General features: G+C 55.8%; 1 protein-coding gene across 2 annotated transcripts in view; it reads left to right on the top strand.

Annotated features, from left to right (window-relative positions):
• Positions 1–17,616, top strand: part of LOC121144857 (DAB2 interacting protein) — a 160,345-nt gene that overhangs the window by 65,449 nt on the left and 77,280 nt on the right. For both annotated transcript variants that reach the window (XM_040963445.1, XM_040963444.1), the window contains exon 2: positions 10,325–10,428. In XM_040963445.1, the coding sequence (XP_040819379.1) occupies positions 10,325–10,428 (104 nt within the window). The remainder of the gene's footprint in view (positions 1–10,324; positions 10,429–17,616) is intronic.

The raw sequence follows: 17,616 nt of genomic DNA, 5'->3' as shown, positions 1-17,616 counted from the left end.
CTGATGGTCCTTCCGGAAGTCAGTTTTGGGATTGGAAAGAGAGCACGCGTCCATAGCAAGGTCACCATTTCTCTCAGGTCTGTTTTTAATCGCTTAGACATGCACTTGTTGTAGCGCTATTGAAAAAATATTTTTTCCCACCATCCGCTAACCTTGGCCCTGTTCTTTTGAAACCAACTGAGTTTCTGTATGTAGAACTATTTCTAGACTCTCTTCTGTTCCATTGATCAAAAAATCTTCTCCTTCTGCTAATAGCATCCTTCTAGTTTGCATGAGCTGTGTTTCCGGAGCAGGAAGTGTCCTGCAACCAGCGGGTTCGAAGTGGCTCCTTCTCAAGCTTGTCTGGCTGCTCTGGCTCCCTTGCCTCGCCGTCTAAATTGGACACTCAGCTCGTCAATTCCTTTGAAAAACTTGCTAGGATTTTGATGAGGATCGTGTCATTGTGTCCATGGACTGGTGGGAGAAATGTCCTCTACTTAGGAGTCTTCCATCCTCGAACGCGCTACAGCTTTTTTAAAGATTTATTTATTTTTAAAAGTCATATTTACAGAGAGAAGGAGAGACAGAGAGAAAGATCTTCCATCTGCTGGTTCCTCATCCCCAAATGGCCCCAATGGCTGAGGCTGAGGCGATCTGAAGCCAGGAGCTAGGAGCTTCTGCTGGGTCTCCCACACGGGTGCAGGGTCCCCAGGCTTTGGAACATCTGTTACTGCTTTCTTAGGCTACAGGCATGGAGCTGGGAGGGAAGTGGAGCTGCTGGGGTACGAATCAGAGCCCCTGTAGGGTCCTGACACATGCAAGGCCAAGACTTTAGCCACTAGGCTGTCGCGCCAGGTCTGGATTAGGTCTTTAATAGCCCTCAGCATTGTTCTCTCCAGTTTTTTAATTCACCCATGATGTATTTATGAAGGGTCTTTAGGGGTGCTTTTTGCTATTCACAGTGAAAGATGTGGCAGCACTTGTGAGTTAGCTAATCAGCCTATTGGAGTCTGCGTGGGCCGCTGGCAGAAGACAGGAGCCACCGGGGTCAAGGTTTCTGTGACTTTCAGCTCAGCAGGGTTAAGCTGACCTCTGCGCCCCTCCCGCCCCACAACCGGGGGCTGGTCAGGAACATCAAGTGATCTCTGTTCTAGAAATGAAATGAAATCCGTTCTTCTGTTCCCAAATTATAACCTCACATCCCTACAGGATCTGATACACAATCTATGAGTCAGCCGTTCCTTAGGCTATAAATTCCACAAAGAACTGAAATTCAGTCTTATCTTAGTGTTAAATCATTCAGCGAGGAGTTTGGAGATCATTTAAAATTTGGCTTCCAAGTTATCAGAAACCGAAAAGTAAGAACCTTAAGACCACATGCAAGCATCCGTACACCCTGCTTAGCATTGCCACTTTTTGCTGTTTTCATTTATTGAATAAAAAGCACGTGATATGGTGTAGCCACACAGTTTTAATTTAATAATAATATAGTTTTTAAACCAAAGTACAGAACATTAAGTACTGAAGTGGAATTTGGGGGGAGAAAGAGATCGTTTATAATTAATGATTGAAATGAGAAATAAGATGAGTTTAATAATGTATTGGAAGATTCAGATTTGGGTAACCAGGCCCCCTCTGGAGTGTTATAATTAGAAGCTACATGCCTTAAAGAAGTGTTATTGATGTAATTAGTATCTGCACTGAGGATAAGGTACCCACGGCACGGGAGACGTGCTGTCTGCCTAGGAGACCAGCCACACGCCGCGCTGTGAAAGAAGTGGCAAAGGTGCCGTGTGCTCTGCGGCTTTCTGCCCTTTCACAGATGTCGCCTGATAACAAACGCCTGGCGGAGAAAGAAGTTTCCACTACACCAGGGCGCACGCGTCCTGGTTCCTCCGCGGAAGCAGCGGCAGGGTTGCAAGAGGAGCGCGGAGAGCCCTCGCGGTCCACACTCAGGCAGTGAAGCGCGGCTGTGATTTGGGCAGGGTCAGATGAGCCTGGATCGTGGAGGCGTCAGTGTCCCAGGGCTCCTGTAACAACATCCCAGACCCGGCACTCCGCAGGCCTTATCTCCCAGTCCGGAGGTCACTGGGCAGAGGTCAGGGTGTTGGCCAGCCCGCCTGCGCCTTCTTCCTTTTTTTTTTTTTTTTTAAGATTTACATATTTTTATTTGAAAGGCAACATTATAGAGCTAAGAGACAGAGAGATCTTCCATCCATTGGTTCACTACCCACATGGCTGCAACAGCTGGAGCTGAGCCAATCTGAAGCCAGAAGCCAGGAGTCTCTTAAGTCTCCCACGTAGGTGCAGGGTCCCAAGGCTCTGGGCCGTCCTTGTCTGTTTTCCCAGGCCACAAGCAGGGTGCTGGATGGGAAGTGGAACTGCCAGGACATGAACTACTGCCGATATGGGATCCCAGAGCAATAAGACAGAGGATTAGCCTGTTGAACCACTGTGCCCGCCTCATCGGTGTGCTTTCTCCACTATCCAGGCTGGCATTGTTTTTGATGGTCAGCCCCCCTCCGATTTTGTCTTTTCTACTAGAGTATCTTCCTTTTCAGCTATATTCAGAGGGCCCAGTATGTGTTGAATCCTGGCCTCTCATCACCTCTTGATGGTGGAATTTTGCTAAATCTTCATTATCTTCTGCTCAGCTCCGTGTTCCCACCCAGAGTTCTTATCCCAAGAGAACCTTCGAGAAACTAAGGTTTTTGATTCTTGCCTGTGAGATTTTTCTACGTGAGGGCACAGAACCACAAGAGAGAGTTGAACACCACGTTCGTTTAATCACACATCCAGCCTTGCTTTTTAATTTTGAAATAATTACAGATTGGCAGGCGGTTGCACAAACGGAAGGGAGACAGAGCAAGCCAGCTGCCCGGGCGGCCGCCTCCACAGCGGGCTCCAGTCATGGGGCCGGCGGCCGCCAGGGGGCGCGCGCTGCGCGGGCTGGCACGACCGGGGGCGGGCCCAGGCCTCCAGGCTCCCGCTCCCCATTGGACGCAACCCGGCCGGGGTGGGCGCGGATTGGGCAGCCGGGCCGCTGTCTCCAGGGAGAGCTGAGCAAACGCCGGCTCGTCCAGGCTGTGGCGGCACGTCCGCGTGGGTGGCTTGGGCCCGGGGCATAGGTGGCCTGGTCCCTTCCTGGACACGGAAGGGACATGCTTCTCTGAGGAGAATGGCACGCTGCTCCCTGCCCGGCCGTGTCCTGTCCTGGCAGGGTACGAGGCGTGTGGGAACAGGCAGCAAGGCCGTGCAGCTGTGCCTTCCCTGTGGAGACCTCGCCCTCACCTGGGCACCCCACTTGAGAGCACCCCTCTGGCCAGCCACACCTGGGGACAGCTTCTGCACGCGCTGTCGTCCCTGGGCATCGTGCTGTGGCTTCCCTCGCCGGTGCACTCTGTTTCCTGAGTGATGTTCCCTACTTTGGCAGAGCCTGGCTGGTTGCTTTCTGAAGTCGTCAGAGGCATGTCGCTGGCTCCTTGCGGGTGCGGGACTCATCCCTGCATGCCTGGGGCTGAGCTGTGCGCTTTCTTGCTTGTGGGCAGCGGGGAGCTGTGCCCGACTTCTGGGGAGCCGCCTCTCGCCTTTATCGGTTACCCCAGCTGTGGCTGGTGGGGCTCAGCGTGCTCAGGCTCTCTCCTTCCTCTTCTCACTTCCCTTTTGGCCTTCTTTGCTGCCAGAGATGCACGTGGTTAGATTGTGCCCACCTGAGTCACCCAGGGTGATTTCCCGTGTCACAGCGTGTGGCCCGCCTGTCACAGGGTCTGCGAGTCAGGTGGAGGCCCTCCAGGGACCCTTTGGGGTGGTGTGCCCCAGACTTTACCTGTAGGAGCTTGTTGCGTTGCTTCCTGTTTGGGGTTATTATAAATAAACTATGAATTATTATTTTTTAAAGATTGATTTATTTTAGTATTTGAAAGGCAGAGTTAGAGAGAGACAGATCTTCCATCTACTGGTTCACTCCCTCCACCCCCAGAAGACTTCATTGACAGGAGCTGGGCTGGTTCAAAGCCAGGATCCTGGAGCGTCTTCCTGGTTTCCCACATGGGTGCAGGGGCCTACGTCCTTGGGCTATATTCTGCTGCTTTCCCAGGGCATTAACAGAAAGCTTTAAGTAAGGTAGATGCTTTTTTTTTTTTAATTAAGATTTATTTAGTTTTATTGGAAAGTCAAATGTACAGAGAGGAGGAGAAACAGAGAGGAAGATCTTCCATTTGATGAGTTCACTCCACAAGTGGCTGCAATGGACAGAGCTGAGCTGATCTAAAGCCATGAGCCCAGAGCCTCTTTTAAGTCTCCCACACAGGTGCAGGTTCCCAAGGCCTTGGCCCGTCCTCGACTGCTTTCCCAGGCCACAAGCAGGGAGCTGGATGGGAAGCAGGGATGCCAGAATATGAACCAGCGCCCATATGGGATCTTGGCACACACAGGCGAGGATTTTAGCTGCTAGACTACTGTGCTGGGTCCAGAGAGATAAATTTTTGAAGAATGTTTATTTGTAAGGCAGACAGAGAAGTATGCAGACACAGAGAGAGGGATCTTCCATCCTCCGGTTCGCCCCCCAGATGCTTACAACAGCTGGTGCTAGGCCAAGCCAAGACCTGAGCCTGGAATTCCATCTAGGTCTCCCACACGAGTGACAGGAAGCCAAACTCCTGTGCCATCACTTGCCACCTCCTAGGCGTATTAGCAGGAAGCTGGATCTGAAGCAGAGGTGCTGGGATTCAAACCAGGTACTCTGGTAGGCGATGACGATGTCCCAGGCAGTGTCTTAATCCACAGTGCCACAACACCCATCCCTGCTATGGACAGCCTTCTGTAAGACGGTGTATACGCGGCTTGCACTCTGTCTCCTTTTGGCAACTGATGTTTTCCACCCGACCTCGTGTTCCTGAGGGCTGTCACTCTGTGTCCACCTAGGGTCTCTGTGTGACCAGTGCCCCAGGGAGCTGTCCTCTCTTCCGTCCAATGTGGTCTTTCACCTGTCACAAAGCACGTTGGTTCCTTGCCCGCTCAGTGGACACTTAGGTCACTTCAGCAGCTGCTGCTAGAAGCCGTGCTGGTGCTGCCGTGAGCCTCCGTGGAGATGTCTGTGTGGGTGGGAGGAAGCGCTTTGTACAAGCTTAGGCCTGCAGGAGGGCAGTTTCTGCTCACAGAGTCCACATCATGTCAGTTGCATCTTCCTATTGTTGAATGGGTCCCCGAGCCCCTTTTCATGCTATCAGCAGTGATGACAGAGCCATACGTCTCTGCCAGTTCTTTTTAGCTTTGGACCCATTTCAATGTCGTTTCCAATTGGGGCTGATCTAGAATCTAACCAGAAAAGGGGGTGAAAGGTGTCTGGTAAGTTTTCATTTGCATTTTCCTGGGCACAGCTCAGACCTGCACACTCCCCCATCCTTGTCTTGACCCCTCCACAACTTCTCAACAGCTAAGGGGCCCCTGCCCCCCATGCCTGTTCAGCAGGAGGATTCAGGCCCGACAACTGAAATTTGGTGTCTTGTCTGAAATTACAGGATGTTCCTCGGGCTGCTGTGTTTCCATGGGAACAAGTAACAGTCATCCTTCATGATTAGGTGGTATCCATGGCAACCAAGCCAGCCGCATTTGAATGAAACTGATTTTATTTATTTATTTTGCAAACACACAAAGGTTAAAATGCAGTGGTTTTTCCAAGATCAGAAGGTAGCCTGGGGTAAGTGGGGCTAGGCAAGGCGCTGGGTAGCAGTCGAGGACCACCAGCTTGTTTTCTGGCTTCATTTTGTAGACTTGGTGACCAGGAAGTCACTTGGAGGATACGTGATGGGTGAGGGGAAGAGGGCTCCTGGGTCACACACTGAGCTCTGAGACTTCATAAAAAGTTCCTGGGTCGTTTGTGCTCTGTTGTCGCCAGGTGTGCCAGTTTCCTGCTGGGTGATCTCAGAGGATTCACTTACCCTCTCTGAACATCTGTGGACACCAGCTGAGTTGCTCTGATCTTGGGAATCACAGCATCCGTCCACAGGATGTTGTGCGACTGAGTCAGAGGCCGTGGACAGCGGTGCCAAGCCCCTGTTTTCTGGTGGCAGCGATGAGGAGCGGAGATGCTCCATGCTCTTGCTCGCTACCTCGCTGCGCTTGTGATAGATCAGGACTCAGAGACAAACAGGTGTTAGCCGTGAGCCACACAGCAGAGCTCGAGTTCAATACAGTCATCTAGCATCAGCCTGGGCCGCTGCCTCCACTTGCCGTCGCCGTCTCCGAAGCCCCAAGTGTGCATTTATGGGGACGGGTGAGGAAGGCTCAGGTACACTCCGGCTTTGTCCTTGGAGGGCTTCTTAGAGGAAATCACGTTTGCCTCTTGGCACCTCAGCTTCCTCATCTGGAGAGTGGAGCTTAGAGCCGCTGTCTGGGTTGTCTTGTGGGATTGCATTTGGAAGGGTCTAGAACATGTCATTCTCAGCCAGGACAGCATTGCAGCTAGACAGGCAGTTGGTTCTGGGGGTGGAGAATGAAAACAGTGTAACCTTTCGCCCTATAAAGCCCATGGGACAACACACAGACACCTCTCTATATACCAGTGGTGTTACAGTTGGATGGGGGAAGGCTAGTACTTGGAAAGATTCATTAGTGATGGTGAAGACTGCCCTATCCCGGTTGCCAGAAACTCGTGAGGCTTTGGTGAGCTCCAGGCTGGGCACTTAAACCAGTGTCAGGTCAGGAGAGAGCCCGACTAGGTCCTATCTCTCTCTTTGCCCTCAAGTTCAATGTGACCATGGGCAACTGGCAGCTTCTCTCCCCAAAGCCTGGTTTCTCATCTGTAGGTGGAAGGGCTGAGATCTGATCTGCTGGAGTCAGGTGCAGGTGGCACCCAGACTCGAGTGGGTTGCAGAGTGTTTAACCGGATGGGCTGTTTCTAGAGTGATGGCAGCTGTGGGGGTCCAGGGGCCGGGGGTAGTACTAGAGCCTGGAGCTTGTGACGTGCAGGGTGATCCAGAGAGACCCTCAGGAGGAGGGTCGTGGGTGGGTCCTGGAAGCTAAGGACCTGGGAGAGGGGGTCCCCCAAGATGGTGGTTGCGAGCTTCAGTGTAGTTGGACAGCCAGCCCAGCTGTTTCCTCCCTCTGCCTGTACTCTGCTGTGGTTCCCTGTTAGCCATGCCTGGCGACAGCCCACGGCCCACAGACACAGTCCAGAAGGTGTCCGGGTTGGCACACTGGAGCGGGAGGCAGTGGGGGCGAACAGGAGATTCCGGGGAAGGACCAAGGTTCCCCTTCCAGATCCCCTGCCCTGTAACCTCCTTCCTGGGATCCTGCCTTCTTGGGGACTTTTGAATGAATTTAAGGCTATTTGGGGAACACTTGAGAGCATCTTTGCCATTGACCTGTTGGCTAGGGGATAATGAGCAAGTTCCTTTCCCCCTAGTCTTGGCTTTGTCATTGGTAAAATGGCAGATCCGGTGAAGCAACCTCTGAGGGCTTCCTGGCTTGGACCCTGGAGGCCACTGGTGTGGTTATGGGCGGGGTTGGGGGATTCTCGGGCTTGGTCTCAGAGGAGAGGCAGTCTCACTGGGTCCTTGCATTCTACCAGGGGACTCCATGTGCCTATTGCCTAGAGGTCTAAGGGCTCACCTGCCCAGAAAGGGGTGAAGTAGTGGCCTGCTGTGTGCACTTGTATGTGTGCATAGGGCTATGCATATGCAGTACACATACATGCACAGGCGTGCAGACACCCATGGGAGTATGTGTATGTGTGTAGTGTGTGTTTGCACGCATGCAGAGTGTATGCATGCCCGTGTAGGGGTGTGCATGTCTGCATGTAATTCAGTTTCCCCACCTGAGCCCTGAGCACTGCTGCATGTTGGTGCCTTGACTGGGTGCTGGGACCCGGAGGCCTCAGGTGTGCAGGAGCCGTGGAGATGGGATTTGGATACACCTGGGCCCTCCTTCCTGTCTTGCCACTCACCTTGCTGTGTGACTTGAGCTCATGTCTGTGCCTTGAGCCTGTTGCCGCTTTAGCAAAAACAGGCCTACCAGCATGTGTCGCATGTGTGGCAGAGACACTGAGGGATGGGCACACACTGCCTCCTCCCCCCATGCTGGCTCAGAGCACCCCGCCCCCACACATAGGTGACACACATGTGAGAGCTCAGGCTGCTGCTGGAGGAGGCTGGGAAAGCTGGAGGCAGCCGGGAGAGCGTGGGAAGAGATTTCCTAGGGAAACCTCCAGAAGGAGCGGCTGTCCCTTGAGTGGAAGCAGTAGAGATGTGGAGGAGGGGTGAAGCAAGTTCGAAGGAGGAAGTACTGGGTAGGGTGTCGAGGGGGTGCAGGAAGCAGCAGGAATCAGAGTTGTCTCGGGGAGGAGGCTGGTCTGGCAGGTTAACCATGTCCTGGCACAGGACTTACCAGCTTGGCCATGGTCAGGGTTGGGGATGGAGCCTGTCCTGGCTGGGGGAGGGGCTCAGGCCCACATGTCCTTCCATGTTCCTGTGGTCCTGACCCAGTGCAGGACCAAGTGGCCCTAAAATGCTCAGTGCTGCCTTCCCAGAAGCCTGCTCCTCCTGCCCGGAGCCCCAGCAGTGCCGTCTGTGCTGTGTGCTCCCCCACCTCCATCTCACTGTGTTCCTGTCCTGGGTCTGGGGCACACACGGAACACTGCCTAGGCGGGGTCAAGTATATGTGTTTGCCTGGGTGCGTGCCCCTTGTTCTGCACCCCTGTCTGTTTACCGGACCAGGGACCCCTCTGCCTTGTTCCTTTTCTCCCTCTGTGAAGCGGCAGGTGTTTCCCAGGTGCCCCCCAACACACCAGGCTCCCTGCAGGGCGCTGAGGAGGCAGGTGGGGAGTGCAGCCTGCTTAGACGTGGGTGGGGGGAGTTCCACAGACACACGTGCACGCTTGCACACTGTGCAAATGAGGGCACTGAAGGAAATGCAGACCTAGCTGTTGCTATAGGAGCCAGAGGGGGCGGAGAGCTGGGGGCTGGTCTGGGGGCTCCAGGGTTTCCTCTAGAGTCTGTGGGCGGGGTGGGGGGAGGACAACAGGAAGGACACCGTCTCTTGGGACTCCAGCCAGGGAGTTTGCCCCTGCCCAGCGTGGGGGGTAGAAGCAGCGGGGAAGGCTGCCAAGCACTAAATTGGGAAGTTTCTAATCAAGGAGCTGTCACCATGTTTTTAAACACTCAGGTTTGGGGGGCTGGCATTGGGGAGCTGGTTAAGCTGTCCTTTGTAACATTGGCATCCCATAACAGGGTGCAAGTTCAGGTCCTAGCTGCTCTGCTTCCCTTCCTACTTTCTGTGAATGCACATGGAAGGCATCAGATGATGTGCCAAGGATGCAGGTCCTACCACTGGCATGGGAAACACAGATGACATTCCTTGTTGGTGTGGCCATTTTGCAGGGTGTACCAGGGGACAGATCTGTGTATGTGTGTGAGCGTGCCTGCACGTGCATTTTTATGAAAGATTTATTTTAATGGAGAGTTACAGGAAGGAGATAAAGAGAGATCTTTCATCCTAGGGTTCACCCCCCCACCTCATGGCCACAATAGCCAGAGCTGGGCCAGGCTCAAGCCAGGAGTTTAATCCTGGTCTCCCACATGGGTGCAAGGGCCCAAGCCCTCGGGACCATCCCCTGCTGCTTCCCCCAGCATATTAGCAAGTGCTAGATTGGCAGTGCAGCAGCTGGGACTCTAACCAGTGTCCACATGGAGACACTGACACTGCAGATAGCAGCTTGACACCGTAACACTGGCCCCCTCTCTCTGCCTTTCAGTCATTTAATTTTTAAAAAACAGAAGGTGGCATTGTAGCCTTTTGCGAGAAGCTCCAGGTGACACTGACCTCCTATCCCAGGGAGTTGAGTAACAGCTGTTTCCATTGCTGCTGTCCCCTTATTCCCTGCCTGGCCTTAGCAGGTTGAGAAGCTTCAGGAGAGAAAATCCAAGTTAGAAGCCAGAGATTCCAGAGTCTTAGGTCTGGAGGGCTAAAGGAGGCTGTCTAAGCTTCCTCCCAAGATAGCATCATCTGCCTGCTGGTATTCCTCCCTGGACAGGGAGCTCACTACATCACCAGAGGTGTGGGCTTACACTAAATGCCTTGGAGATTTAAAAAAAAAGTCATGCTAACATGTAGAGTGTGCACTTTGCCATTGTAGTCGTCTTGAGTTGTCATGAGTGACGTGGTATATGAATATTTGAGTCCCTGGGAACAGAATCGCAGGGCCGGTGGGAACTCAGTCTTGCAGTTTTGTGGGAACCTGCAGGCTTGTGCACAGTGGCTGCACCATGCAGGACGTGTATGGGGGTGGCAGGAGCATTGGATGGGGACCCGACTATTCTCATGAACCTCTTTCTTCCTCTGTCGACAGAGTCCCCCCAAGAAAGGCCAGGCTCCCGGCGCAGCCTGCCCGGCAGCCTCTCCGAGAAGAGCCCCAGCATGGAGCCCTCAGCCGCTACCCCGTTCCGGGTCACGGTAACTATCTCTGCCTCACCACCACCGCCACTGCCACCACCATCACCACCTGGCCCCGGGGGCTGCCCCGCGAGCCCGCGGCCCTACGGACTGGGAGTGCATCGAGCCTCCCCCGCCCTAGGTATCCGATCCCTCAGTTGTCCCCTCTCTGGGGCTCAGCCCCGCTCCAGGGGGCCGCACGGGGTCCGCCATCCTGCGAGGGAGGGGGCAGGTGGAGGGCAGAGCCCTGGCAGCCACTGGCCGGGAGGAGAAAAGAGTGCAGTGTCAATCCGAAGTCAGGAGCCGGGAGCCTCTTCTGGGTGTCTCACGTGGGTTCGGGGACCCATGACGTTGGGCCATCCTCTAGTGCCTTCCCAGCTCACAAGCTGGATCAGAAGTGGAGCAGCTGGGACTAGAACTGGTGCCCATAAGGCATGCCAGGTGCTGCAAGGTGGAAGATTGGCCTGTGGAGCCATTGTGTTGGCCCCTTTTAATAGTAGTTTAAAGCAGCGTTATGGAAACAGGAGTCACGCTTCAAGCCTGACAGAGCGTGTTCTCTATGATCACATGTGTGCGTGTGCACACAGACACACACACGGAGTTTTGGGTCCTGTCACTTATTCATTCAGCAAGCCTGGTCACACGGTCCTCTCGCGAGTGTGGGCACCCGAGATAAGGAAGAGTAGGATCTGGAGAGGAGATGGGGGTTTGGCTGCTCTGGGCGCACACCTCGTACCTTGCCACAGCTGTAACTGGCCGCTGTGTAATTGCTAGCCAGCTCCTGGGCTTGCCTGCTGCCGTGTCTCTTACACCCTGCTGTGTGTGTGTGTTGCGGGGGAGAGGGCTGAGCCGCGCCTCCCAGGGCTTGTCTCCCAGCCTCACCCCATCTGTATGAGGTCTGTTAGGAAGGGTGTGCACACCCGGAAGGCATCTTAGCCGCTCCTCAGGACAGTCCCACTTCAGGGATGAGAGTGACAACTGGGAAGGGCGCGAGTCAAGGCTCAGTCTGGGGCTGTCGGAGGCAGGCACTGCAGAGCTCATCGGGAATGCGTGCTCACATCTTGGCTGTGTGACTGCGCTGGTCATTTAGCCTCTCTGAGTCTGTGTCCTCATCAGCCGAACATGGAGAGATGGCCCTGTCTCGGGAAAGCTGAGCTGAGGGCTCTTATGAGAGTACCTACCTGGGGCCCACCCAGCTCTGACAGGTGCTGGAGTGGCTGCATCCACCATTAACCTCCAGCTATGGAACAGTCAAAACGGTGGAGGAGTTGGAGTGGGGACACAGGACCCGGTGTTTGGGGGCGGTCAGATGTGACCCTGGCCTGAACCCTGACCCCATGCAGGGGCAGGAGCCCCTCCAGTGTGCACTGCCAGCTCTGGGCATGCGCACTCCTGCCCCCTTGCATGCTCCACTGACTGCCGTGCGTTGTAGACCCTGGAGGGTGCTTGGGGAACATGGTTTAGCCTGGGGGAGGCAGGGGAGACAGCACAGAATAGAGTTGACAAGTGCCACCTTGTGCTGTCATTTCATACCCGGATAGCGGAGTGTCACTGCCTCTCACTAGGCACCTCCCCACCCCAGGGGAGGGGGGGAGATCAGAGCCTGTGGACCAAGAGGGGAGGTCCCTGGCATTCCCTCTGTCTGCCTCTCCTCCAGAGCGGACAGCATGGTGGGCTGGGCTTGTCCGTACTTACCTTCCCCACCCCAAACCTGTGCTGCTTACAGCCCCTGTGGCACCTCCTCCCCCTTACCCTGCACCGGGGCTCCCTGCCAGCCTCAGTTCCTCTGGGAGAGCCTCAGTTTCCCACCGTGTGAGATGAGCAAGTGTTTTGTAAGGCAGTGCCCTTTCTGCGCATCCAGTGGGCGTTTAAACCCCCCGGTGCAGTAGCTGAAGGAATGGGCTTTTGAGCCAGTGGCCCTGGGTTGGAGCCTCCCAGTCTCAGGCCTCTCCACCAGCCTTGTGGAACCTTCCCCCCATGGAGCGGGGTGTGGCCCAGGCTGGGGGAGAGGGAAGCCCCTGCTTACCACTGGCCTGCTACTTCCTGGGCTTGGCCAGCTCTGTCCTAGGGTGCCACAGGTGCCTCCGGTACTGGGGGCCCAGGGCCCTTAGCAGAGGTGCTGAGGTGCACCTGCAGCCTGGTGCTGGGGGCGTGGCTTGATGGAAGCGAGGAGGAGCTGACATGGATACTGGTGTCCCCGCGAGGCCCTCGCCTCCCTCTCTCCTTCCTCTGCCCCCAGTCCCTCCTGACGACCTTGAGCAGTGCTGGCGGTGGGAGAGTGGGAAGTGGCAAGGGCTCTGGGAAACCTGACAGCCAATTGATCCCTCGTCGGGAAGTTGAAAGTGGAGAGCTGTGTTTGAAGGTTTAGCTGAAATCGGGTCTCAGGGCTATTTTTCGCAAGGTGGAGAAGGAGAAGTGTCAGGGAGGGGAAGGCCAGGGGGCTAGCAGGAGCCGCAGAGAAGCTCAGCGCTGGCTTGATTACAGCTGCTTCTAGAAGCCACTCCTTCCATAACTCTTTTACCAGGTGTTGGGCTGTAGGCACCTTTTTCCCCTGACCCCGTGGGTGCTGTGACAGAGGTGTGCAGGAGGTACTGGGGCAGAGTTGGCCAAGCTCCAGCTGAGGAGTCCCAGAGGACAGATTTTTGGGGCAGGCCTTTGAGGGGTGTGTAGGAGTTTGTCAGGGCCAAAGGGAGCAGCCAGGGTCCCCGTGTGCTTGTGTGTAGGATCCTAGGGGTACAGGGGGTGCGGACTCTGGGGAGCAGAATGGGCATTTAGCAGAGCTGCTTCTCATGTGCACTTTGGCTTGAGGTGGTGACTCCTTGCGCAGCCCACTGGCAAGTGGGCCGAGTGGGCTGTGCAATCTTGACTGACCGAAATGGATTGTAGTGCTGGACCCTGGATTGGGGGACCCCCGGTGGGTGTCTGCTGCCTCTGGATGGTGCAGCGAGTTTGCTGGCAAGGCCAATGTCCCTTGCTCAGTTCAGGCAGGGGCGCTGGGATCCTCCAGCTGGGCAGCTGGCAGGTGTGCAGGTGATGAGAGCTGGCCCTGCCAGCCTTGGCTCCTGCCCTGCCCTGCCTGTATCCTCTAACACCCAACTGCTCTAACCAGAGGGAACATACCTGTCATTTCATCTGTAGGACTAGGCCATGTCTCCTGTTGTTGCAGCGGGAATGGAGGGAGGTGGGCATCAGGGCGAGATGTCTGGGGTGGCCAGGGCAGATGGAGGTGTGGGCTGAGAGTCCCCTAAGCCGGAGTCTGGGCCAGAGCCAGGGCCTGGCCAGGGGTGGACTCCAGGTTTACTGGGGCTTGGAGGCTGTTTGTCCCACTCATAGCAGAAAAGCAGTTTCACTGTTTTCATCAATGTATTCTGTTGGTTTGAAAGGTAGAGTTAGAGAGAAGGAGGGAGTGGGGGGTAGAGAGAGAGGGCCAGAGGCAACAGCTAGGAGTGAGTCCATTGACATCTGGAACCAACAACTCCATCTGGTCTTCCACGAGGGTGCAGTGGTCCAAGCACTTGGGCCATCTCTGCTGTTTTCCCCAGCTGTTAGCAGGCGGCTGGATCAGAAGTGGAGCAGCCAGGATATGAACTGATTCTTGTATAGGGTGGTGGCATTAGCTGTACCAGCTAGGCCACAATGCCAGCTTCATGGACTTGGGAATCAGGTCAAACAGCTGGTGCTCGGCAGGGGGAGCAGGGCGAGGCTCCTGTCCACGAGTCTTGCCTTGGCCGTGAGCTCACTGCCGCCCTCCTTGTTCTGCCTTCAGTTTGTCCTTTAGTAAAATTCTAAGAATGTTTCCTTTTTCATGTTCATATATTGGAAGGCAGAGTTGAGATGGGAACGAGTGGAGGGGGGAGAGAGAGATGAACATGTTCCATCGGCTGGTTTACTCCCCAGATGTTCACAGCCAGGGCTGGGCTAAGCTGAAACCAGGAGCCACACGGGTGGCAGGGACCCGAGTCCTTGACCATCACCTGCTGCTTTTCAGGATGCATTAAGCAGGAAGCTGTGTCAGAATTGGAGTATCCAGGGCTCAAAAAGGAACTTCTATATGTGGTGCAAGTGCCCGTACAAGGCCTTAAGCAGTGCACCCTGAGGCCAGCCTCAGTAAAATTTTCATTAGCACCTACTGTCCAGCAAGGTCTGGGCTGGACCCTGAGGACCTGAAGAAGATTCATGCAGAACTGTGTCTGGTGGAGAAGTTGGCGAGGGCTTGATGAAGTCATCTCCAGGTGGTTCAGCTGCTGCCCAGGCTGGGAATGGGAGACAGCACAAGCTGAGGAGAGCAGGCACTGGGCAGCTTGGAGCATGCAGAGTGGCAGGGACGGGAGACCTGCAGCAGTGGTCAGAGCACACTGAATTGGAGGCTGTGTTAGGGAGGGTCCACGGAGAGGGAGGGGAGATGGGTCAGGGAAGGCCGCAGCACGCCTTGGGAGTGCCGTGTCCTGAGCAGCACAGATGACCAGACCTGGAGGCCAGGAGAAGGGTGGGCGGGGCGTCTCACAGGTTGTCAGGAGTCCCTGGCCCCAGCATCTGTGCTTAAGCATGCCTGGTAGGGGCGGGAGAACTGAGGTAAAGAGAAGCCCTGGGAAGTCCCAGTGTGGTGTGTGGTTCAAGGAACACGAGTGGGGAATTGGGGGCCTGGAAACAGGAGGGGACGAGACTCTGTTCCTCCTCCTGCCCTTTCTGCCTTGGCGTCCTCAGGGGTGCCTTCACCACGCCTTCTCTGCTAGCACCTTTTCTGCAGCCCTGGACTCTGAGCCTATTGGGAACAAGATAAATTGGTCCTACAAAAGTACAAATGTCAACTGCCAAATCCCAGTTTGTTGCAAGGTTCTGTAACTGGCAGGTGGGACTGCTCTTTGGGGCCTACCTTCCTCTCTTCACACCACTTCTGGGTCTAGTGGGAGCAGGTGCCGTTTCCGTTCTCCCAGCCACTCACCTGGGATGGAGCAAGATTTGAGTCTTGGCCATCCCCCTCCCTGCGTGAGTCCATACCAGATACTTTGCCCACAACCCCAGGGACCTGTACAGACCTCTTCCTTCTGCACATCTCATTCACACCCCAAGCAGCATCACTCCCCACAAAACTTGCAGGCTCAGCTCTGGCCCCTGAGGTGGGGAGGTGCTGGTGCTGAGGGGACCAGAGAGCAGGTTCCCAGCCTGCCAGGTAGGGATGGAAGGAGCTGGAGGGGTATGTGTGTGTGCGCGCAGAGTGCTTTTCCACCAGTTGGGGGCAGCAGAGGGCAGCAAGTGGACGCCTAGGGGCTCCTCTGGTGAGAGTCCAAGTCCCAGGAGGGGTTTGTGTGTGTGGGAGTAAAAGCGGGCCCCACCACCACTGGAGCACCTGTCAACAGCTGGACCTGGCATGGATGGCCAAGTTGGCTGGGCCGAGGTTGACCAGGGAGGTGGGGACCTCTGAGAAGGGACCCTTGTTAAGGATGTGGGAAAGAGTGAGGTCTGGGGCAGAGGCAGGTTTGTATTGGGAAGAGAGGTACAGGATGAGGTGGGCCAGTGTGGAGGCAGCTGGGTAGTGTTGCCATGCGATGGTCTCTAGGCTGGGGCCAGCAGCTGCCCAGTCACTGCCCTCTTTGGGTGGCCTGCAGGTGCTGCTTGCACACTCACTGTTGCCTTGGGAGAGGCGGGGATGAGGGTCACCTGGGGTGTTGCTGTCTGCTGCTAGGAACCGTGGGGCCTGGAGTGCACCAGCCCCTGGTGTGGCCAGGCCCTGGGCTGCACTGTCCACCAGCATACGTCTCATTAAGTTCTTACAGCCCACGAGGCAAGGGAAATGGCTGTCACTTTGTGAAGGTGAGCGGAAGGTGAGGGCTGACTCCCTGGCTCTACCTGCTATGATGGATGAGGACTCAGAGGCCCAGAGAGGGCAGGCGTGTTGACCTAGGTCCCACAGCCAGTACGGGACAGAGCCAGCCTTGGAACCGGGGCCTCCCTGCTTCATGTTGTCAGGGCAGGGGAGAGCTACTGAGTCTCTAACCCCTTCCACCCTGCCTGGGGTCCTACAGTCCCTCATCCCCCAACCCTGGAGCCAGGGGCCTGGGTGTGGCGGGGATGGGGGCAAGGCTTGGTACCTTGGCTTCCCCGCCTCCTGCTGCAGCAATGGCATTTGGGTTGGCTGGTAGCTGTCGTCCCATCAGCATCTCTGGTTGGGAGGACTGCTTCTGGAGCCAGGCGGCCATCTGGGGAGGTGGCGGCCAGGACGTGAGCTTCGCACGCAAGCTTCTGCATCCGGGTGAGCAGCTTCTCCTGTGGAGTAGCTTGGGAGCATCTAAGGGTCAGGTTGGCCCTCCCCTGCCCTGGTGCCTGAGTTCTGTGTCCTGCCCACACTGCCCTGCTGCAGACCTGGCCCAGCCTCTGCACCTTGGGGCCCGCTGCTCCTCCTGACCCTCGTGACTTGCTTTCGTCTCTGCCTCGAGAGCTCCCTGTTGTCCTCCTGAACCCTGTTCTCTGTGAACCCCCTCACGTCTGGAGGCTCCCTCATCCTGGAGCTCTGCCTCCGTCCTGTCTGTAACTGAAGGACCCGTCGGAGTCTGCCTTTCCCACCAGACGCTGGAGACCTTCTGGGGACTGGTTCTGATTTGCCCGAGCCCTGGGCATTTGAGCCAGGCATCCCTGTGGCAGGCACTGGAGGGGCTGGGGACACATGTATGAAGGAGTGATGGGAGAGCAGAGGCAGAAAAGAGCAGGTGCAGTTGATAGGTAGCCCCCATGGGGTGTGAGTCTAAGGCCAGTGTGGCCAGCCATTTTGAGAGCAGAAATCAGGGCTAGTGGCCTAGCCTCCCTCTGCCCCTCACTCTGTGAAGCCCCTGCAGGAATGCAGAGCTCTTGCCTTGAACCTGACCTTGATGTCCCACTCTGAGCTCCTGTGAGCCTGTGGGGGCCAGCCCTCTGAGGAACTGCTGGCTCATAGATGGTAAATCATCGAGGAGGAAAACAACCTCTGCAGGGTTCTCCCAGAAAGGTGCCCAGCGGGGCACTCCAGAGGGCAGAGCAGGGCAGTCTGCCTCTGTGGAAGCTCCTCCGAGCCTGAAGCCTCACCACTAGCAGCCCTCTTTTGGGCAGGACATTGTCACCCAGAAAGTCTACCACCTGCGAATGGGTGACCCAGGAGGCACGTCCTTCCTGGAAGGAACCCTGGAGACCAGCTAGACCTGGTTACAGGTGGAAAACTGAGCCAGGGAGAGGCTAAGG

Source organism: Ochotona curzoniae, unplaced genomic scaffold (assembly GCF_017591425.1).
Source record: "Ochotona curzoniae isolate NIBS_2020 unplaced genomic scaffold, NIBS_Ocur_1.0 scaffold_3208, whole genome shotgun sequence".
In the NCBI taxonomy this organism is placed as follows: Eukaryota; Metazoa; Chordata; class Mammalia; order Lagomorpha; family Ochotonidae; genus Ochotona; species Ochotona curzoniae.
The sequence above is the reverse complement of the archived record's forward strand: the minus strand, read 5'-3'. Positions and strand labels throughout refer to the sequence as shown.